Consider the following 22432-nt stretch of genomic DNA (forward strand, 5'->3'; position numbering starts at 1 on the left):
CCATTCCCACCCCTGGAAAAGCTTTCCCCATGCAATGCTGAGCCTTTGCTATCCTGTGAAGAAAGAGTGGGCCTGCTAGGGACAGAGGGGCACAAACACATGCTGAGAACAAGTTTTTTTATTCAGACTGCATGGACTAGTAACTTGCTATTACTAGTCACTATTTCACTGCTGAAACAGTGCCTCAGGACAGGAGAGGGTCTTGATTCCACATCCAGCTGCATCCCTGGTGCAGGAGCATTGCATGCTGAACTGTCAGCTTGGGTCCCTGCTGCTGGAAGAGCAGGAAGGTTCCTGCTAGATGCAGCTTGTTCCCTTTGGAGAACTGTAAAAACTGGAGTGATACACCAAAACCAGGCTGGAGGCCCTAGCATGCTGTCCCTCCAGCAAGGCCACCCAGCAGGGGTAGTTTTGCCTGCCTGCACAACTTGTCACAACTTCTCCAGGCTCTGGCTTTTGGGGCAAGTAGCAGCACAAAAAGGACGTATGGAGACCTAAGGCACCTTCTGGAGCTGGCTGAAGAAGCTTCCCCTAAAGCAGTGGGAACTTCCCTGCACTTGTTCTGGGTATCTGCCAGGAATGGGCCAGGGCTGAAGGCCTTCACACAGCCCTGTCCCCTCCAGGGTGAGCACAGTCCTTGGTATCACATCCCACGACCTCCAGAGAGAAACCACCCGTGTCCACTTCAATGCTGTGGATGCTGAAGTTGCCCAGTCCCTAGAAAAAGAGAGTCACAGGTTGGGGCAGGAGCCAGCAAAGGACCCCTTCTCACCTCCAAGGTCCCAGGGAGGGCATTGGAACAACAAGCAATCACACCTCATGTGTGGTGGGGAAAGATGCTCCTCATGCTCTATATGTGGCTGCTGGAAGCCACATATAGAGCATGAGGAGCTCTCACTAACAGTGGGGGGCTCACAGCTCACCTCAGTGTTTGCCAGGATCTGCTGCAAAGCCTCTTTCTGCCGAGGGGCTTTGGTTAAGATGTAAAGGAAGCCGCCGCCGCCAGCCCCAGCCAAGCACTGCCCGTGGGCGTAGGGCCGGAGAGCGTCCATCATGCGCCCCACAGCCAGCGGCTCGCAGCCCGGGGCCATGCACTTCTTCTGCTGCCAGTAGCAGTCCAGGCACTTGCCAAGGAGCAGTAGGTCACCTGCAGAGAAGGGAATATTGCAAAAATACTTGTCTCTGTTTCTCACCCAAAGGGCAAAAACATGCTCAGACCAAGCTATATTCTGCCTTCTCTTCTCCAGTTCCTCCCAGCTCTGCCGGCCAAGCAGGCAACCCCAGCCTTGTCACGTTGCTATTTTTAATCCTCCACAGGGGGAGGATTTGCTTGCTTTAATGCTCCAGCTTCGTCTCTGCAGCAGCCAAATAAACCCGCTGCACTGACCAAGCATGGCCCCCAGCCCTGTCACCAGTGGTGCACTGCTAATCAATCAGATTCAGCATGTCGAACCCCCTCTTCCTCAAAATCTTTGTTCAAGCCTGGATTTTGGGGTATTGCCTGGTGAGGGTGGGCTCAGAGGAGGATTTGAAGCTTCTGCAGCTGCAAGAGCCTGCACACCCCAGCCTTCTTCCCCTCTGAGACTGCCACAGCCTCTCCCTGGGAAAGTTTGTGTTTCTTCAGCTGTTAAAAGGGCCAACCTGGCCTAGGGAAGGGAAGGGGGCTCACACCTTGCCTCAAGGCCTGGGCACACTCCTCAGCATTGCTCACCAGCGCGTCAGCATTTTGCACGATGGAAGGCAGCCTGGCATACCAGTTCCTCACCACATCCTGCAAGAGGCCAGAATGTCCCTGTCACTGTCCTGGCTCTGGCAGCACCTGGGGAGGCAGTGCTGCACCCATGGCCTTTGGGTGCCAAGCTCCCTCTGGGGCGGCAAAGCTCTGCACAAGTGAAGGGGATGCCTCCAAAGGCCACAGGGGGAGCACAGGCCAGCCTGTGACACCCAGAGGCACCCAGGCATTACCTGGAGCAGGTTGCGGGCCAGGCGAGTCTTCCCCGTGTACACCAGCAGCAGGTGATCGTTCAGAGTCTGGGTAAAACCATCAGGGACCAGGATCTGCTCCACTTCCACTCTGAGTGGCAGCTGGGCCTTCGACCTCCCAATTTTGATGCCAGGAATGAGCCCACCAACTTGGTCCTGCCAACCACCCCCTGCAGGGCAAAGGGTTGCCAGTCACTGCTGGGAGCCCCACCTTGTGGGTCAGCTGCTCCCCCAGACCCGGCCCTACCTGTTGTGAGCCTCTGCTCCAGGTGCAGCACAGCATGGATAAGGGACTCAGTGCTGGCAGCCTTCCCTGCTGCCCGGTACAGGGATGCCATCACTGCTCCTGCCAGGATGCTGCTGGTGCCTGTAGGGAGCACAGGTAAGGCCAGGGCAGTGAGGCACTGTTGTGTCCCCTGGCGGTTGCAGGGGCAGCAAGGGGGATGCCCCATCCTGGTGCTAGCAGCAGGAGACACTCCCAGGCACCAGTGAGGGACTACCCAGCCCCTTCCCTGCAAACCTACCGAGGCCAGACCCGTGGGGCAGCTTGGACCAGGTGTGTACCTCAAAGCCACCCCCAAAACTCTCCATCAGCTGGGCCCGCAAAGGTCTCTGTGAGGGGAACTGCACAATCTGGGTGCAGATAAAGGCAGCTTTGAGCAGGGCTCCTGAAAACAAAAAAGAAGTAAAGCTGATGCCTGCTGTGCTACCTGCTCCCTCATCCTATTGGCCTCAAAAAGGGCCATCCTGGCATGAACGGGACATCACAGGTAGAGAGCCAGGCTGGCAGGTGACCCCTCACCTGGTGCATGTGGCTGGCAGTAATCCTGTAAGTGCTCCAGCTCCCGGCACACCAGCTCTGCCACCACCTCACCCTGTGGTGTCCCACTGAGGCTGACGAGGCGCAGCTCTGGCTGGGCAATGCGCCGAACCCGGGCGCCAACGGGCCGGCACCCATCCACCAGCACTGCCATGTCCACCACGGCCCCGCCGTGCTCGTAGGTGATGGGGGGTGTGTCACTCCAGCCACCTGCCAACACTCACCATCAGCCTCCTGGGGCACCCTTACTCCTGTTCCCCCAGCACCACAGGGGTGAGACAAGGATCATCTGACTGAGGGGATGTGCTCACCGGAGAGGTCCAGGCGGGCTGGACACACCACCTGCACCCAGTGCCCCAAGGGTGGCAGCTCCACCTGTTCCACGGTGACAAACTGGCATGAGGACATCACTGCCTGCCGGACGAGGATCTGCTCGGCCCCCTCGTAATGCCGAGCTGCTCTCACCAGCAGAGCCGGCCTGGGGTAAGAGAGATGCTGAGCCCACTGCCACATCTCCATGACATCACCAATGCTTGGAAAGGGAATGGGGCAGCTGCCTCTTGCCAGCCCCAGCCTCACCGGCTCATCCACTTCTGCCGCTCAGCAGCCAGCTCCTGGACACCACCAGCGATGTCCCCACTCTCCAGGCGCCCAAAAGCTGAGGCCCACTCCCTGTTGGCAGCAGGACCACTCCGCAAGCCCCCTTCCCCTTGGGCCATGCAGCCCAGGACCTCAGCAATACAGGCAAGTGCCCGTGCTGCAATACCAGCATCGCTGGCCGTGGAGGCAACTAGAAAATAAAATAAAAGGAGGTTACAAAGCACAGCCAGGCTGCACTGCACCCCAACCAGCTTCTGCCATAAGCTATCCCCAGATGACTGGGACTTGAATGGCTTGCAGCCCCCAGGCTTGTTGGATACTCTGCAGGTACACCCCTGCAATAGGGGGGGGCATCACTGAAGGCAGTCGGGAGCACTGAACAGTCCTGATAATGAGAGATGCAGCCTATGAGTCCAGCTCACCTTCATCCAGCGTGTCCAGCACGGCCTTGTGGTATCCCTCATGGACAGCACTGCGGGCAAGCGGCAGGAGGCTGCTGTCCTGGCGCCCCAGCAGCACCCGCCGCACCTTGTGCTGGCCCTGCAGGAAGAACAGGGCCTGCCGGGCGCCCAGCTCTGCTTCTGTGTCCAGGCAGGACAGCAGCTCCTGCCAGGACATACGCCAGGCTGTTCGCCAGCGCACCAGCTGCTCACTGCCCACCGTGGCCAGGCCCAGCAGCCACAGCACATCCTCCAGCCCCAATGCCTCATGGGCGTGCAGCACCGGGAAGAGCCGGGCGTTGAGCAGGCAGCGGCTGCTCCGCGGTGTCTCAGCATCCCAAAGGTCCCCTTCCCTGATGGAGGGAGAAACCATCAGCAAGGCCCTGGGGCTTGAGGACACATTCCATGAAGGGAGCTGGAATGTGGGATGGGTTGAGATGGTCATGACACCTCAGGAGCTGGGTGTCCTGTCCCACCCTCACACGTGGCACCTACCGTACACCCGTCCATTGGAAAAACTCAGCCCAGGGCACGTTCAGGTAGGTGGCTTTTTCCACAGGGCTCTGCAGGGACAGAGGGGCTGGTCACACTTGGGCTTTGCTGGGAGCCTTGTGCCACCTCACTGCCCCCTTACCTGCCAGTTGTCAAGGCGGCCGGTGAGAGTGAACACGCGGCAGGGCAGGTCACGCAGCCGGACGTGGTGGCCCTGCAGGACAATATCACGCAGGGAACAGCCCCGCAGGGCTGCTGAGGAGCCCACGTCGAGGCCCGAGAGGAGGCAGCCAGGACCGATCACCAGGGGACCCTGAGGAAGAATCAACAGGGGCATGGCTGGTCCCCAAATCAGAGCGAAATCCTGAACTTAGAATGGGACAACCACCCTGAGAGACAAACCAGTGCCAGCACAAGCCAGGTGACAGGATGGAATTTTGTCACAAGGCTGCAGAAGGCTTGTGGCACCCATCACAAGGCAACAGCCTCCAGGGCTCACAGCTGTAACAGAGCCCCCAAAGGAGAGGGTCTGCCCTGGTTCCCAGCTCAGGACAGGCCAGAAGTGACAGCCTCATCCACTTGTTTGCAGAGGGTGACTGCCACCAAGGTGCCCAGCACCAGCCAAACGGCAGCCCCAAAGAGGAAGGGCACCCCAAATCTCAGAGCTGTGGTTCCTCCATCCTAAGCACCAACATGTCACCCTGCTGCCCATTCAGTGCACTGGGAGCTGTGCATCACTCCCATCCTAGTCAGGTACCTGGAGGTGACAGTGCTGGATGACACTGCCAGCTGCCAGCTGCACAGCTCCTTCCAGCAGGCAGTTGGTGACCGAAGAGCCATCCTCCAGGAGACAGGGTTGCTGCGAAGGGCACAGAGACACATGGGACCAGGGGCTGGGCACACAGCCCAGAGCAGCCCCCAAAAAACACAAATGAGCAAGGCTGGGGATGGAAGGACATACATCCACGTGGGAATGGGCTGTCTTGCAGAAGCGGAGGTGGCTGGCAGAGCTAGGCAGGAGGGTCAGGCTGCGGATGTGGTCACTCGCAGAGGCAGTCATGTAGTCATAGGATGCGTTGGGAATGCAGGCTGGGGGGGACAGGAGAGCTTTCAGCACATCGACAAAAAAAACTGGGTGTGTCTGGCACTCGTGAGCCAGGCTGAACATCCCCGGCTGAAGGCACAGGACTGAAGACCTGGGGACCCGCAGCTGTGGGGTGACACAGATGACCAGCAGGCCCTGACCACCCCATCTCCACCCACACAGGGAAGAGGGCCCAGGAATGGGTCACATCACATGCACTCACCACAGCACAGAATCACAGAATGGCTGGGGTTGGAAGGGATCTTAAAGATCATCCAGTTACAACTGCCTGGGCAGGGACACTCCACTAGAAGTTGGAAGGAAGCACTCACCCATGCTAAGAGGGAAGCCACGGAGAGCTGTCCACAGCACAGAGCGGGCGCTCCTCACACTGGCATCACCACCACCCTTCAAAAAACCTTCCTCTGTCATCCCCCCTGCCATGCACAGCACAATGTCGAAGAAGAGGGAGAGCTGGGGAGAGAAGGGACTTGTTTGGTGAGCCATCCTGAACCCCACCCTGCTACTGGGCGCTCCCTCCCACTACTTCTCCCAAATCTGGCAATGTGAGGGCAAACAGACCCTACAGAGATGCCCAGCAGTGACACCTGTGTGGCAAAGGGTCCCATCCCCCACAGAGAGCTGTCACCTGGATGGGTGGTGCCCCCGAGTCCAGCCCCATGTAGGTGCAGGCATCCAGAGGAGGGATGACGTGGGTGGCCAGAAGCTGCTCGGCAGCATCCGAGGAGAAGAAAACAATCCCACAGACCTGCCGGGCACATCAGGGCTGAGGCTGCAGCTGTGGTGACACAAGGGACAGGGCTGGCAAGGTCACCAACACCTGAGTCGTGCCATACCAGTGGGACGGTGCCATCTGGCCCTGCACACTGCTGGATCTGGGCCTCTGTGCCTTTGTAGATGATGTCACGCACCAGCCCCTAAGAGCAAAACCAGTGAGCTCCTCAGGGAGCCCCAAGCCAAGCAGCCACAGCAGTGCTGAGACCTCAGCACTCAAGGGATCCAAGGACTGGGAATCCCTGCACCTCCAAGGGGTGCCTCTTGAAGGGGAAGCTGTCCCAACCTGCTCATTGGTGAGGTAGACCCCATGGTTCCTGGCATATGCTGGGCTCCCGGGCACTGCGATCACTCGGACACCCTGGAAGCCATTCCAGTTGATCCCTGAGGGGAGGGACAGAGACCAGTGCCCACTGGGGCAGTGTATGAACCCACACTGGGCACAACTGACTGAAAACCTGGACCACAGGAGAGGAAGTGGCAGCAGCATCCAGCCTTGGCCACCTCACTGCAGGCACAATGGATGCTCCCAACCATGCACAGAACAGCAATATCTGAGCATCCACACCCTCATGGGAGCACAGCACAGGCTGCAGCAGCTGTGCTGCTGGTTCACAGAACCCCGTCCCAAGCCAAAGCAGGTGCTGGAAGCAAGGCTGGTGTCCATCCACTCACCTGGTGCTGAGGGCACAGTGAGGAGCATGTCGGTGCTGCAGACCCAGACACCAGGCGGGGAGCCCACACAGAGCTGCCAAGAGAAGGATCGCATGCCCAGGGACGGCAGGGAAGGAACCCAGGAACCCAACACCGCTTCCATCTTGCTGGGAGCCAAACCCAGCTCCAGGGTCCCATCCCCAGGCTGCACAGACCCGGTGTGTCATGGTCCCCAGCAGGCTGTCCAGGTTGCAGACCAGCGCTTCAGCTGGGGCATCGGGATCCTCAGCGGGCAGGCAGGTGAAGGCACGGCCACAGTCATCGAAGGAGAAGTCGCGGCCCTGGTGGGATGGAGAATAGGGGGGTCACCAGGAGGGAGTGGGTGCAATGAGAGGTGCCATGCTGCGCTGCAGGTCGGCTCTCACCATGTGCAAGATGAGGATGCGGGCGTCTCTCAGGACGTCAGCGGTCACCACCTGGCAGAGGACAGCCGGGGACAGTCAGCGGAGACAGGACAGGCACGCCTTGTCACCTCCAGCGTCCCCTCCCGACTTCCAGCCTCCCCGGACCCACCAGAAGCTGTCACGTCTCACCGTGCATCCGGCCCGGGCGCTGAGGTGCTCGGCCGCCACCAGCAAAGCGTTCAGGGTGGCACCGCCGCTGCCCAGGTGGGCCCAGGGGTCCTCCACGGCCAGGAGCAGCGCGGGGGGACGCGGGCCCAGCCCGCCCCGCAGCCGCCGCACCTCCAGCTCTGCCAGACGAGAGGCGGGCGGCGTTAAGAGCCGGTTCCGCCGCCGCGCAAAGGGAGAGAGAAGGGGCGCCCGCCCCGCGACTTGCCTCGCTGCAGGGCGGACACGCCGCCATGGCCCCGCCGGCAGGTGAGGAGAACAGCGCTCCACTCCGCCGCCATAAGTACCGCCCCTGCCCCAGCCTGGCCCCGCGGGGCCTGCTGGGATGTTTAGTTCAATTCCCCCAGCCCCTCCGGGGCGCTTTGTCCTGAAGGACTACAGTTCCCAACGTGCACTGCACGGACCCCTTAAAGGCACAGCCCGCCCTGTGCTGCTTCCCGCTTTCCCCCATCTCGGGGGGCTTGCAAAGGGGGAATGGAGGTTTGACGTTTTCTGCCCTAAAACGGGTTTCGGCGGCAGTGCGAACCCCTAAGTGCCCTGTGTCACCCTTGTCACGAGTGCGGCTCCTCGCAGGGTTCTCTGCAGATAGACGGGGTGCCCGGCGGCGGGCGCGGGTGTCGGTTCCCGGTGGGTTGTCAGGGTGGGTGCTGGGGTGCGATCGGTACCGGGTGGGTACCGGGGGGTGTCGATGCACTGGTGCGTTCCGGGGTGCGTCCCGGGGTGGGTACCAGAGAGGGTAGCGGCAGGTGCGGGCGCGCCGGGTGGATAGCGGGATGGATAACGGGGGATGGTGCCGGGGTGCCGCTGTCCGGAGATGCCGGTGCGCCGGGTGGGTACTGGGATGGGTACCGAGCTGGGTATCGCATTGGGTACCGGGGGTGTTCAGGGGGCTGCCGATGCGCCGGGTGGGTACCGAGGTGAATCCTGGTGGCTGAGTACCGGGGATCCGATGCTGGGCACCGGGCTGGGGGATGCCGATTTTCCGGGGTGAGTCCCGGGCTGGGCACCGGGGTAGATTCCTGAGATGCCGGTGGGAGAGTGGGCGCAGGCGGCCCCGCTCGCCTCCTACAAGTCCCACAAGCCCCGCCGGGCGGCCCAGGACTACATCTCCCAGCCTGCCGGGCCCGTCCGTCCCCCCTTCCCCCCCGCCCCGCGCGGCACGGCGCGGCACGGCTCCGCACGGCGCGGAGGGCGGTGGCGGCGGGGCCCGGGTGAGCCCGGCGGCGGGGCCATGCCGGAGCTGAGCCAGGTACCGCGGCGGAGAGCGGGCCCGAGGCGGGGGATGCGGGCACGGCCCGGCTCGGCTCGGGATGCCGGTCCCGGGGAGGCGGCGGGGAAAGCGGGGGGCAGCGGGGGAACCCGCCCGGGAGCTGCCCCGCTGCTGCGGGCTGGTCCCGGTGCTGGGAGCTGGCCTCGGGCAGCACCCCCACGGGATGCGTTGGGTTCATCCCCGCTGTGGTGGTCCCGGTTGCTGGACCCGGGGCTGGGTGCCGGTCTCGGGGCTGGGGGTATCCCCCCGGGTGCAGTGGGTGCTGAACAGCCCTGGGAGGATGTGCCGTCCCCTATCCGGGGTGCAGGTCCGGGTTCTGGGTGCTGCTCCCGGTGCTGGGTGCTGGCTGCCGGGAGCATCCACCCGGGTTGCATTGGGTTCGGACCCAGGAGGTTCCGCTCGTCCGGAATGCTGGCCCCGGCCCTGCGGTGCGGTGCCCAGGGAGGGTGTGCTGGCCCCAGCCGCGGTGTGCAGCTCGGGGAGCAGCTCCAGGGTGCTGCCCAGGCAGGATGTGCTCGCCCCGGGGAGGATGCTGGCCCTAGCAGGGCTGTCGGGGCTGATGGAGCTGCTCCCTTCCAGACGTGTGCTCGGGCATCTTGAGGGCAGAGCCGGGGGACCAGGGTGGGAGGGCTGGCTGCGAGTGGCCCCGGTCCCCACCAGTGCCAGTGTGCAAGGTCCCTCGGCAGCAGTGTGACACATGGCTGCGTGACACACGGCATCCATTGCATGGGCAGTGGCAGCCAGGATTTCGCAAACAGCCTGAGCATCCCTGGGGACAGGGTAGAAAACTGTGTCACCGAGCAGGGGATGTCCTTTGCCTGCTTCTTTGTGTGTGTGGGACCACTAAGGCGGGCACTGGTGTGAGATCTTATCGGTGTGCCTGTCCCTTTGTTTCAGGGTGTTTCCTGGACTGAAGCAGGCTGCCAGACAGGGACTGACACCAGAGCCCGTATTTCAGGGCCTGGCGATTCAAGGGGTCCCCACATAATCCGGGAGCTTCAGTGCTGCTGGCACAGGGGGAAGGCAAGGTTAGCTCAGGCTCCAGCTGCACTTATTCCATAGCTCCCAAATATTTCCCTAGAGTGAGGGCTTCCCGTACCTACAGGAGAATACTGGGGGGAGGATGGCACTTGGGCAGCGTGCAGGCGCAGACTGGAGGAAGGGCCGCGTCCCCGCCTGCTGCCAGCAATCATAAAACGTGTCTGGGGGAAACCGAATCACACCAAACCCCAAAACTTGCTGAGCCTCCCTCCAGGAAGACGAGTAGGCTCTGAGCTGGTGAAGGCAGTTTTGCCTAGGAAAAGGCTCTCCTTTTTGCTAGGAAAGGCTCTCCTTTTCCCAGCCCTGAGCAGCCGCCCCGGCCACACCGTGGCCGAGGCGGTGAGCGCCAACGGGAAGTTCCTCAGCGCTTTGGGCTTGCTTTTCCCTTTCTTCCCTTTTCTTCCCCTTCTGTCACAAGCAGAAGTCACGGCCTCAGCGGGGAGGATGCCTTGCCCGCCGCACCCCCTCCCCCCCTCGGGGCGCGCGTGCCCGTCTGTCTGTCTGTCTGTCCGTCTGTCCCCATCTGGCAGCGACAGCGGCCCCGCTGCCGGTTGTGTGCGGCAGCTGCCTGTCCAAAGCGCTTCCCTCTCCTGCGAGGAGCTCATGGCGGTTCTTGGGAACGGCGGGGCGCGCTCCGCTCGCCGCCCACGCCTCGCCGGCGCCGGAGGCAGGCGAGGAGAGCGGGCAGGGAGAGCCCCGGCCGCCGCATGCTGCGGGAACGCTTGAATTTTCGTGCCCAAACAAGCTCCAAACTGCCGCTTTTTGGGGAAAGGCTCCGATGGCACGGAGGCTCGGTGCTTTTGCTGCGGGCTCTCAGCACGCCGGATGCCGCTCAGTTTGGCACGCCGAGGACCCGGCAGCTCGATGACTTTCATCTCTTCCCGTTGCATTTCATTTTTGCACGATTGCAAGCTGCTAATTGCTCTCCAGTGGCTTGGCCGGCTTCAGTGCTTCTTCATGAGCCAGGATTTATCAGAGCCCGCCTGACCCCGCGGGGCTGGGATGTGATGGGAGAGGCTGGGAACCTCCTCTCCCTGCCCTGCTGGGCTCTGCACCGAGCTCTGGAGTATCACTTGGCTTCATGGCGCTCTTTGCCGCTGGCATCTTCCAAAAGCTTTATTTGGAAAGTGCAAGTAATTGGGGTCCCAGCTCCAAGGCAAAGTTCCCAAAGATACCCCTGAAACTGCACGTGGATGAGTGGTGAATGTGTATAAAAATTTATGTGTGTGTGTGTCTGTGTGTGTGAGTGATGTATAGATTTTTTTCCTCACAGGATGGATAGTTCAGTGTTTGAGTTCCGAAATAACACCCTCAACAGTTGCTCTTGGGGAACAAGAACAAGCTGCAGTCACTTTGCTCCGGGTGCAACCGTGTCCCCAGCAAAGGACTTTTGATCTGCAGCAGTAATTGGGCTAATTAGGAAGCTGCAAATGCTCCCCCTTCTCCCCAGGTGTCTGAGCAGAGCCCCAGCTTGTGAAAAGAAGTCAGGGGCTCTCGCCAGTGGAACTGCTCTAATTTTACATTTAATGGGAGCTCTTGGCTGTAACTGGGCTGTGCTGGGATTGATGCCCTCCGGCCTGGGGAGCCTTTCGTAACTTCCTTGCGATGAAATCTCATAGGTGCAATTTCCCTAACGAGTTCAATGTCCTCTCAGTGCTGCCTGCAGGCAGAGCAAACCAGGGTGGTTTTATGGGCCACCCGCAGCGTGTGCCAAGGTTGAGGTTCTGAGCTTGGGTTGTTCCCCAAGGGAGGGAGGGCAGCTGTGGGTTCAGCACCCATCAACCAGCCCTCAGAAGCCAAAGGAGAACCTTTGGTTTTCCACCACCTCCGATCCTCGGTGCAGGTGAGATCCAGGGAGGAAGACAGGAAAGTGCAGGGCCCCCTGTCCCAGCTCGCCTTCCCCGGGCACGGGGCCACAGCCGGCAGCGGCGCCTCCTGCTGCAGCATCCGCCTGTCCTGCACTCCTGCACATATTTTCCTGGTGAGGCATCAGGCATGAACCTAATGGGTCCAGGCTGGTAAAAACATCAGCAGTGTGGAGGGGAAGTGGTTCCTTCCCCACGGCGGGGAGGCTCAGGGTGCTGCTGGCAGCTCCGGATGCTGGTGGTGACAGGAGAGCAGGGGCCCTGCCCCTCCTGGGGAGTGGGGCTGCTGTGCTGTGGCCGTGTGTTCACAGGCAGCTGAGGCTGCAGGGAGGCTGGTTCAGGAGTGTCTGTGGGGTGCAGCTCTGCTGTAGCAGGCAGGAAGGGGAACCAGGCAGACCCTGCTGACCCCAGGCTGCAGCTGTGGGAGGGTGAGGCAGTAATGTGGCCAGCAGTGGGGAGCTGGCTCTCCATGGGAGCAGATGGCTTTGCACAGGGAGCTGGGGCAAAGATGGGAGAGAGGAGCAGGCAGTGGTGTGTGGCAAGCCCCAGACTCTGACTCCTCTGTTCTGCTGCGTTGGTTGGCCAAACCTGGCTGCTCAGTGGGACTCAGCTTGGTGGCACCTGGTGTGGTGATGCTGGACCTGGGGTTCAGTGGTACCCAGCTGTGGGGTGCCTGAGCTGCTGCTGCTTCAGTTGGTGCAAACTGAGGCAAACTGGGGGTTCTGGGGTGGGTGTTTTAGGTGCAGAGCAACTGGGCAGTCTCTGCCTCTCAGTTCTGCAGGCATTCAGGATCACAGGGGAGATTTCCACTCTCTTCCCTGCCTGTCCTGCCTCAAGGAGGGAGCTGCTGCTCTTGGCACAGGGAGCTGAGCATGACAAGGCCGTGCTGTGAGCATGGCCTTGGGCTTATCAACACCCCTGGAGTGCAGGGTCCCTTGTTCCCCCTGGGGAGACCCAGAATGGCTAGCAGAGGGTGGGGGAAATGACACTGGAGAATGCTCAGGGACATCAGCCACACAGGCTCGTACAGGTGGCTGGGTAGTCCCAATGGGAGTATGAGCTGCAGGATGGGCATCTGCCTTGGCTGCTTCTGCCAGTGTGAGTTTTGGGGGGAGAGTGCCCACCCAGCATTGCCCCATCAAGCAGCACAGGCTGCTCAGGCTGGTGCAGTTCCCTGAGGGTCACACTGTGGTTCAGCCAAGGGGTTTGGAATGCTGCTGGACCAGTCCCTGCAGACCCATCTACCAGCAAGGGTGGGAGCATTCAATTCCGTTTTCCCACTTCTGGCACTCCCCTGCGCCCCTAAATCCCTTAGGAGATGGCCTCAGCATGGCTGGCTCCATCCCAGCTCTGTGCTGGAGATTTGGCCTCCACGCTTTTTCCTGGCCCTATCCCAGCACTGAGGGATGAGCCCGAAATAACCCCTCTGGAGGCCAGACACAAGGAGAGGCTGGAATTGCTGCCATTGGCAGCCAGGGGTGCAAGTAGGGTTTAAAACATGGGAAACCCAATTAACTTGGCTCCATTAGCTGATTGAGCTGCCTGATAGGAGTATGATTAATTAAAAGGATGAAGAATTACCAGGTCCTTGTTGCTGTTGGGATGTGGTGATGGCTTAATGCATGAAATTGGCTTCTTCTCGTAATACCTGGTGCTTGTCTACTGCCAGCCATCAGTTCTCCATGGCATCACCCCATGGCAGGGAAAAACATCCTTGTGCCAGCACCGGGCCTGCTCCCTGCTCCCTCTCCCATCCAGCTTCCAGGGAAGAAAAAAAATTCAGGGGGAAAATATAATCCGTCTAGATGGGTGAGCAGGAAAGGACCTTCTTAATTAACTGCACTTTTCTCGCCAAGCCTTGCTCTGGCTTTGGGAGCCCCGTGATGCAGAGGGACGGGCGGTGGGCCCTGCCCGCGCCGCCCCCGGCGGTTCCCGCGCCGTTCCCAGCTAACGCGAGCTGACGGCCCCACGGAGGCAAACGGCTCCTCAGCACTCTGCCCGGGGGCTGCAACCTCTGGCAGTGCTTGGGCCGTGGGCAAAAAGAAATTGGAATGGTTTTATGACTTTTTGTAGTAACCCTGCTCACTGAAGTCATGCCTGAAACAAGGACAGGTCACCACTCGCTGTTTCTGTCTGGCATTGAAGGAGGTGGGAGAAGACTCGACTCAGATCTACTCCTTTCCTGCCAAAAAACCCCAACCCTAATTCTCAGGTTTTCCACCCATGGCAGAGATGCCAATCCAGCCCAAGGGGGGCCCTGTGTGCTTCCCCCTCCTCCACCTGCAAGAGCCATGCACCACTCTAACACCCAGGCAATGGTTTGGTGGTGGCAGAAGTGATGTCTCTGCACAGGGACCATGGGATGGGTAGCACCTGGTCACACAGGGTGGCATTTCCCAAAGACTCCTGGGAGAATTTTCAGACCATTCATCCCTGGGAAGAGCAGCAGCCAGTGCAGACAGTGCTGCCACTGCTCCTCCACTCCCCTTCTCTCCGTGCCCCAAACACTGTGGCATCCCATCTCCCAGTGATGGCTCCTTCCTTTGCCCACCCTGCCATTTACTGGCATGGAAATTCATGCCAACAACCCCAGGATAGCTTAGAAATGATCAAACAAAGCCAACGAGACCTGGAGATGCCGAGTGGGGATGTGTAGGTGGTGTTTTGTCTGACAGGGAAGGGGCAGGCATCCTCCAGGCCCTGGGGCTGTCGGTCACATCACTCCAGCATTCATCCTGAAATGAAAGATCATATGATTGGAAAAAACCATCCACCTGTAAAAGCAGCAGAGCAATTTGCCAGGACCTTTTAATAGCCTCGCTTCATTATCTCCTGCAATCAAAAAGAAACTTGTGTTTGATGAGTACATGGTCCTCAGGAGGCAATTTAGGATCCTGGGGATGAAATTGGGAATGGAATGGTATTTAGTGGCATTGATGAGTTGCCAAGCTTGCTCACCACAGAAGAAATCCTGAAATCCCTTATTAGTTTAAGAAGGAAACATCGAAATCTGGTGCAAAAAGCTCCTTCAAGGGGGGTTTTGTTTGTGGAGGCAGCTTGGATTAGAATTGGGCATGGAGGGCATGGATATTGCTGGGGTGTGTTTGCATGTGTGGGTGCCCTGTCCCTGCTGGGGGCTGTAAGGACCAGTGCAGATGGAAATAGCTGCCAGCTCCTGCTAGGAAAATGATGACTCAAACCAGCCGCTGGGATTTAAGGCTTCTTTTACCGAACATGAGCTGGGCTGGAGAGGGGTTTTCCTCCCCCTCTGTGGCTGGGGGCAGCTCCAGGAGGCCCCAGGATGGGGGCCGTACAAACTGTGCTCCAGATGGTGTCAGGGCTGGGATGTATCAGGCAGGACCAGGCTGGGCTGGGGAGCCGGAAAGGGATTTTCCCCCTTTCACCAGGAACAAAAATAACACAAGCACGTGATAGCTCATTTCCTTTAGCCTTTAAAAAGCCCTGTGGGATGGTAAGCAGCGGGAGCAGGGGAGGGGGATCAGCCCATCCTGCTTGGTGGCCCTGCCATATTATAGCTGAAGAAAGCCCCCAAATTGCCTTTTACCTATGAATCTTTCCAGCGTTTTGCATCTGGGGGGCGGGGGGTGGTATAGCTTTTTACTGGCCTTATTCCAAACTCCCTAAATGCAAAAACCCTCTGTTTAACAACCACCCTGCTTTTTCTGCTGGCAGCAGCCCAAGGAACTGATTGCAGTCACTACTGGCCATGTGCGTGCCATGTAGGCGTGTTAAAATTCCCTGCCAGAGCCCAGGAAAACACCTGAACCGGGATGTGCCTTCGGTTTTTGGCTCTTTCCTTTAAAGACTGTCCCCACTTGAACAAACATTTGACAGGGGGTTAATGGTTTGGGCAGGAGGTGTCCGTGCCTTGCCTGGCAGTGCAATGGGCTGGGGGAGCCGTTGGGGTCCATGTTATTCCCCCATCCCAACAAGGAGGTTTTTGGGGGCTTAGCAGTCTATTCCTGGAAAGCAAGCCAGCGTTTTTCAGGAGACTTTTTTTCCTAGGGAAGAAGCATCGTGGTGCTTGCCAGCTCCTAATTAGTGCTGCCGGCCTCGGCACTGGCTTAATTGGGGCCAGCGCTGAGCCGTGGAGGTGATGCTTCTGCAGGGTTTTGCCTCGGGGTGGGGTCACCCTCTCCCCAAAAAGGCCTGGAGGGGAGGTCATGTCCCCAAACCCCTGGGATTCTGTATCCTACTCCAGCTCAGCGACTGGGTTATAAGGGGAATTTCAGCCTTTTTTTCTTCTTTTTTTTTGACTTGGCCAAGGAGCGCTGTCTGGCTTTGCCCACCCCCCTGCTCGGGGGGCTTGGCCGCTCCTCCCGCCCCTCCCCGGGCGCAGGCGCCCGCACCTCTGCCCTGGCTATTTTTACCCGCCAGGATCACGAGCGAGCGAGTGACCTTCCCCAAGGGACGCTGCCACTCGGGGGGGACAGTCCCAGCGTCCGTGCCCGGGGTGCCCGTCAGGCTGCGGAGCGGCTGGTTCCCGGCTGTTTCCCGGCGGTTTTCCGGCTGTTTCCCGGCGGTTTTCCGGCTGTCTCGGCGGCGGCAGCAGCCGGCGAGGAGGGTTTTGGAGGGGCTGCTTATGGCGTGATAGAGAAGGAGAATTTAGCCTACAGAAAGGAGCCGCTTGTTCGGCTCCGGAGGCGAGTTCATGGCTGAGCCTTTGTCTGGCAGAGACAGGGAGGGCACAGTCCGGGAGCTGCTGCGAGTTCCCCAGGCGCGGATAGCGATGCCGGCATCCCAGCTCCCTGCGCCTGCTTGTCCCCTTCGGGTATGGCTCGTACCCTGCATCCCCGTGCCTGGGACGGGCTGGGAGGCATTTTAGGGCGTTCAGTGGGAAATAAAGTCCTCAGCCCCCAGCACCCTCCGCCTGCTCGGCGCGGCCCCCCTCTGCTGTCTGGATCGCCACTCCTTGACGCTCCGTCCCCTTCTTCCCGCTCCAGGCCGGTGTCGTGGTGGCCGTGTTCCCGAGCCAGCGGCTGAGGGCAGCGTGTCAGCGGATCAGCTAAACCCCGGGGATGATGAGCACCGTCGCAGCTGAGCGCCATCCGGGGCCGGAACCCGGAGGAGCCGCCGGGGCGCGGTGCCGCGGCTGAGGCCGGCGCGCCGAGCTGTGCCGGATGCTCCCTGCCTGGCACGCGGAGCCACCGGGGGCCCTCGCCGCGGCCGCACAACGCGGATGGAAAGCTGCAGCCCAGCAGGTAGGAGCCCGGTGCGGTGGGTCCTGGGAGGCTCTACATCCCCCTCCCCACACCGCCGCCGCAGGGAGTTACAGCGCTCGTTCCTGCAGGGAGCCTCGCTGGCCGGCTGACGCCCTCCCGCGCCCTATGCCCGCGCCCTATGCCGGAGCGGGCGCCGTCCCCGGCTCAGCCACCCGACGACCATGAAGTGCTCGTTGCGCTTCTGCTTCCTCTCGACCGCCTTCCTGCTCGTCTTCGTCATGTCCCTCCTCTTCACCTACTCCCACCACAGCATCGCCTACCTGGACCCCGGCGGGCTGGGCGGCATCCACCGGGTGAAGCTGGTGCCCGGCTATGCCGGGATGCAGCGGCTCAGCAAAGGGGGGCCGTACCCTCGGGGCTGCTCCTGCCGCCGCTGCCCGGCCGAGGAGCCCGGAGCCACCGACTGGTTTGATGGGCGCTATGATGGCACCGTGTCTCCAGTGTGGACCAAGGAGAACATGGACCTACCGCCCGACGTCCAGAGGTGGTGGATGGTGAGCGCAGGGACAAGAGTGCCGCGGTGTGCTCTGGCACGGGGGCACAGATTTGTCCTCCACCAAGGAGGGAGCGCTGCCTGATTCCCCCCTGCCCTCCTTCCTTCCTTGCAGATGCTGCAGCCCCAGTTCAAGTCCCACAACACCCACGAGGTCCTGACCAAGCTCTTCCAGATTGTGCCGGGCGAGGATCCGTACCGCTCCCGTGACCCGCGCCGCTGCCGCCGCTGCGCCGTGGTTGGCAATTCAGGCAACCTGCGCGGCTCCGGTTACGGCCCAGAAATCGACGGGCACGACTTTGTGATGCGGTGAGAGCCAGAGAGCACTGCCAGGGCCCTGCCCACCTGGGCAGCACAGAGACATGGGGTGATGCTGGCACCACCAGGTGCTGGGTGCTGGGATGAGTGGGAGTGAGCCCAGCCTTGCCCTCTCCCCTGGGCGGGAAACTGCTGCTTGGCAGCATTCAGCATTCTCATGGGGATCACCCGTGTCATCTGCAAGGTAGGGGGCATTGGGACTGTGGTGCCACCCTCCCTGCTCTCTCCCCAGGATGAACCAGGCCCCCACGGTGGGCTTTGAGGGCGATGTGGGTGGTCGGACCACACACCACTTCATGTATCCCGAGAGTGCCAAGAACCTGCCCGCCAATGTCAGCTTTGTGCTTGTGCCCTTCAAAACCCTGGACCTGCTCTGGATCGCCAGTGCCCTCTCCACTGGCCAGATCAGGTTGTAAGTACCCAGTGGGCACTGGCAGCACCAGCTGGTGGCTCACCTAGCTCGAGGACAGCTCCCCTGGGAGTAGTGGGGTTTCATTTGTTCCTCCCTCCAAGAGCCCCCTTTGGCAACTCAGGCTGGAGTTGGGGGCATGGGACCCCCAAGAACTCAGCTGCCTCTCCACTCTTTTCCCAGCACATACGCACCTGTGAAGCCTTTTCTGCGTGTGGACAAAGAAAAGGTACGTGGGGTGCACTGCCAGGAGCACCTGTATGGTCATGGCCCCTGTCGCCTCATCATTCCCCAGGGCTCCCAGTGCTCCTTCACGGGGTCCTGGTGCCAAAGGGAGCATGGCTGGGCTCCTGTGCTCACCCTGGTCTATCCTCCCAGGTGCAGATCTACAATCCTGCCTTCTTCAAGTACATCCACGACCGCTGGACAGAACACCACGGGCGCTACCCCTCCACTGGCATGCTGGTGCTCTTCTTTGCCCTCCATGTCTGCGATGAGGTGGGTGATGTCTCCTTCAGCTCCTGGCTGGCACGGAGTAGGTTTGCTGAGGTCCTGAACCTTGCAGGGTTAAGGAAGGAGGTGGATTCTTTGGGTCAAACTGCAGCAGTCACTATGGTTGCCTGACACCACAGTGATGGGCACCCTTGAGGGGTGTGAAGGCTGTGCAGAAGGATGGGCACCTTTGAAAATCACTCCAGCAGTGCAGGGGTTGCTGAGACAAGCGTGTCCCAGCCTGGTGGGGGGTTCTGGCTCACTCCCTCCCTTCCTATGGCAGGTGAACGTCTTTGGGTTCGGTGCTGACAGCCGGGGGAACTGGCACCACTACTGGGAGAACAACCGCTACGCCGGGGAGTTCAGGAAGACGGGGGTGCACGATGCTGACTTCGAGGCACACATCATTGACATGCTGGCCAAAACCAGCAAGATCGAGGTTTACCGGGGAAACTGAGGGCTGAATCTCTGGCTCCCTGCTCCAGCAGGTCCTGCTGCCTGCAGAGGCAGAGGGTGAGGGACTCCCTGGTGGCCTCAGGCAACAAGCACGTATGGGCAGCGCAGTTCTGCATTGCTGACAGAGCCACCGTGGTGGCATTTGGTGCCTCCAGCAGCCAATCAGGTTCAGAGCTAAAGGAGACTTTTTGCTTTTTTTTAATTATTATTATTATTATTAAGAAACCCAGCTGAGAAAGGATTTATAAACACAATCAGCGACTGACCAGGCGGCAGGGGTGGCCGCCTTGCATCTCTCTACAGTCAAACCAAATGCTGCTCTTTTTAAAAGAAGACAACCCCCCCTGCCCCGAAGCCGCGTGACTCTGGGGAGCCCCTCGAGCATCACGTCCAGGCCGAGGGGGCTGAGGGAGCTGTGGCGGCTGCACAGCCTCACCAGTGGAACCAGCTGCTTCTTTTTTCCTTTATTTTGGTATTTTTCTTTTACTCCTCCTGGGGCACCCGATGCCGTCGTTTCTCCAGGGAAGGCTCCCGGCACAGAGGCAGGTCCCAGCACACGGATCCATGGTGGGGAGCCAGAAGCTTCGGGAAGCCGACCATTGCTGATACTGCTGCAGGCTGGCAACTGCTGGCACAGCTGTGCAGGGAGAGGAAGAGGAATCTCAACTTTGGGGTGCAGCATCCCTGCTCTTCTACCTGAGGACTGGGGAAGGGTAGAACAGATTTCAGGAATGACTGTACAGGAGGCAGCTAAGAAACCTCCATGAGCGCAAGCCTGGTCACTCTTGCTGAGCTCTGCAAGTAGTTGTAGGATGCTCAAGGGGCCGTGGCATGCAGCAGGGTCAAGGGGACAGGATTTCCTTGCTTTCAGGCTAGGAAGAAACAGATCAGAGATAAGTGGGTGAGCGAACTGCGCTTTTGCTTTTGTGTTGCTCTAAACAGCTCTGGTGAGAAGCTGAAATCCCAAAGTCTTTGCTCCTTTTGCCAGGGTTTACACCAGTCTGGTACAGCTGGGGCCCTCAGGGTCCCCAGAGCTTGCTGGGCTGGACAGGCAGCCTATGACATGGGATGGGGAGATGCTGAAGGAAACTGCCTCCCCAGAGGTGTCATTAAAACCACTTTCTTTAGGTCAATCAGGTGGTTGTTTTTTTTTTTTTAGGAGATGCTGAAAAGCTCAAGAAAAAGGCAACCATGGAAAAAGGCCCCCAGAGAGGGACCCTCTGCCTGCACAGCCACTGCTGAGAGTGGAGCAGGGGCTGTGGGGCAGTGCCCATCTGGGGAAGCTCTGCCCATGCTGCCTTGCTGGTTGCAATAGTTAATTTGAGGAACAATCACTGTAGGGTTTTTTGGGCTTGGAGATTTTTTTACCCTTTTGTATCTGGCTTTTCTGTAGCAGCCTCTTACCTGTTTCTCCACTTTGCTTTGGTTGTTTTTCAGGGTTTTATTTTATTTTTTTGAATTTTCTTTTCAATTGTGAAACACGAGGGTGTGGGTTGGTCACCTGGAGCAGGCAAGTCAGCAGCCTCTGGGCTGGGGAAATTCAGCTTTTCTGTTCACAGGGATTTAAACTCCTGAGTTTTGTGGTGGGTTTTGGTCTGTAGAAGTGGAGCTGCCCTGGTGCAGGCAGCCCTGAGCCACAGGACACAGGCTGCTGCAAGCCCTGCCCTCCACCTTCCTGGGTGGTTTTTGCTGATTTTTTGTTTTGTGGCTTTTTTTACGGGAAAGAAAATTAAAAATCACAAAACCACGAGCAACAATGAGTGCCTTGACCATCTCCCATCGGCGACACCTGGCTGTGCCCGTGCTGGCGGCAGGGACGTGGCCGATGTACCTGGCAGTTGTACCCACTTCCTTCCTCGCACCACACTGGATCTTAGCTGGGCAGTGCTGCTGAGAGAGAGGGACACATCCAGGCCACCACCCCGGTGGCTAGAAAGGCCAAATCCAGTGTGACGTGGCTGGACCAGCTCCTGTTGCAGCTGAGCAGGGCCAGGCCTGACAATCACATGGTGAGTGGTGACGCTGGGTACCAAACCCAGGTACCAAAACTCTCCAGCAGCACAGTACTGGCATCCAGCATCAGGCATGCTTGCGGCTCTCCAGGCTGCCCTGACAGTATTTTTTTTTTTTTTTTTGCTAACTTCCTTCCCCTGCTCCCCTTTTCTCTGTTATTTTAATTATTATTATATTATTATTATTTTTTATTTAAGCTGTCCCACTAGGACTCGCGACCACTCGTGTCTCCCTGGCAGGGCGGCCGCAGGCAGGCGCGTGCTGCACGGCCGGCGCACCACTGTACTGTACATAGAGGAGCTGTAGGCACAGGCTGCGGGCAGGGGGCAGGCAGGGAGGAGGTGCCCGGGCTGGCCCACCTGGCAGAGGCTGTCTGCATCACACAGCACCTGATCCGAGCACCTCCTGCCCCACTGGGAGAGGGAGAGACCAGTGCTCCGAGCTAGGGCAGGAGCAAGGCAGGCAGCTCTGCCCGTAGCCTCTGTGTACATGGGTACTTCTGCACACAACTGTCTTAAACCAACTGGTTTTTTTAAAGTCAATAAAAATAATGCATCAAATCTACTTGGTGGTTTTCTTCTGATAGCCCTGTCTACTGTGCCTTTGCCTGCACCCAAACCTGGGCATCAGTGGGGTCAGGAGAGAAGGGAAAGGGAATGAGAGGGTTGCTGGGCCATGAAGATTCTCGGCTCTCCCCTCCTCTCCTGGGCCAGACACCAGCCCCCAGCTGTGGTTAACATCCCCTCTCTGGCGCAGGGAAAGGACCTGGCCCCGTGCCAGCCTGGGTGCCCAGCAGCAGAGCCTCAGCACAACCCCTCCAGCCTGAGCCCAGCAGCTGGTGATGCCACTGCTCACCCAGACCCCACATCCATGTCCCAGTCACCCTGGACCCTAAAACAGAGGCTCGGGTCCCATGCAGCCTGTGTCCCTGAGCCCCACCACAGCAGAGGGAATGACCTGAAGGACATAATTTTGAATGTGAATAGAGGCAGAGGCAGGGAAGGGACTTCCCCAGGGTGATGCAGCAGGCCCCAAACTCACTCCAGCTCCCAGGGCTGGACCATTCAACAAGCCTAGTGTCCCTGCAGGATCCCACTCAGACAACCAGGGGCATTTAGATTCTGACACACGAGGGTCTTGCATAACTAACGGCAAAATTCAGAAGTAGTTAAAATGCCTCTTTATTAATATACAAACCTAGCAACATTTAAGCCAACCAAAATATGAAATGAAATCAAGCATGATATAAATACAGCATACATGACAACATGGCCTCAGTGGAGAGCAGCAAACTCACCCTGACTTGTGCGCTTGGGAACAACTGTCCATGTCCTC

General features: G+C 59.4%; 2 protein-coding genes across 3 annotated transcripts; one reads left to right on the forward strand and one right to left on the reverse strand.

Moving 5' to 3' along the window:
• Positions 1-192: 192 nt before the first annotated feature.
• Positions 193-7585, reverse strand: FCSK (fucose kinase). Its single transcript, XM_084215428.1, has 22 exons — positions 7462-7585; positions 7294-7344; positions 7084-7209; positions 6890-6962; positions 6501-6598; positions 6277-6357; positions 6069-6188; positions 5752-5893; positions 5297-5424; positions 5093-5194; positions 4478-4648; positions 4339-4406; positions 3826-4196; positions 3383-3593; positions 3115-3281; positions 2786-3013; positions 2508-2651; positions 2231-2350; positions 1966-2153; positions 1672-1771; positions 924-1147; positions 193-717 (listed from the first exon to the last, which is right to left on the reverse strand). The coding sequence occupies exons 2-22, from the start codon at positions 7294-7296 to the stop codon at positions 601-603; spliced, it is 2982 nt and encodes a 993-aa protein (XP_084071554.1). The 5' UTR covers positions 7297-7344; positions 7462-7585; the 3' UTR covers positions 193-600.
• Positions 7586-8657: 1072 nt separating this feature from the next.
• On the forward strand, positions 8658-21638 carry ST3GAL2 (ST3 beta-galactoside alpha-2,3-sialyltransferase 2). 2 transcript variants are annotated; one of them, XM_084214978.1, is made up of 8 exons: positions 8658-8746; positions 16638-16895; positions 16985-17410; positions 17525-17718; positions 17960-18139; positions 18320-18365; positions 18515-18634; positions 18912-21638. In XM_084214978.1, exons 3-8 carry the CDS (start codon positions 17078-17080, stop codon positions 19083-19085), a joined length of 1047 nt encoding a protein of 348 aa, XP_084071104.1. In that variant the 5' UTR covers positions 8658-8746; positions 16638-16895; positions 16985-17077; the 3' UTR covers positions 19086-21638. The 2 variants fall into 2 exon arrangements, with proteins under 2 accessions (XP_084071104.1, XP_084071103.1); XM_084214977.1 differs by lacking the exon at positions 8658-8746 and adding an exon at positions 15771-16465.
• The last annotated feature ends 794 nt before the right edge of the window (positions 21639-22432 follow it).

The sequence above is a fragment of the Fringilla coelebs genome (assembly GCF_963513975.1).
Source record: "Fringilla coelebs genome assembly, chromosome: 14".
NCBI lineage: Eukaryota > Metazoa > Chordata > Aves > Passeriformes > Fringillidae > Fringilla > Fringilla coelebs.

Excerpts from the sequence above, each read along its gene's own strand:
- ST3GAL2 (XM_084214978.1), top strand. The coding sequence starts at position 17,078 with ATGAAGTGCTCGTTGCGCTTCTGCTTCCTCTCGACCGCCTTCCTGCTC. Across the intron at positions 17,411-17,524 it reads ACGTCCAGAGGTGGTGGATG|ATGCTGCAGCCCCAGTTCAA; the intron begins GTGAGCGCAGGG and ends CCTTCCTTGCAG. Across the intron at positions 18,366-18,514 it reads TGCGTGTGGACAAAGAAAAG|GTGCAGATCTACAATCCTGC; the intron begins GTACGTGGGGTG and ends CTATCCTCCCAG.
- FCSK (XM_084215428.1), bottom strand. Across the intron at positions 6,963-7,083 it reads TGGGGACCATGACACACCGG|CTCTGTGTGGGCTCCCCGCC; the intron begins GTCTGTGCAGCC and ends TTCTCTTGGCAG. Across the intron at positions 3,282-3,382 it reads CGGCAGAAGTGGATGAGCCG|GCCGGCTCTGCTGGTGAGAG; the intron begins GTGAGGCTGGGG and ends CTCTTACCCCAG.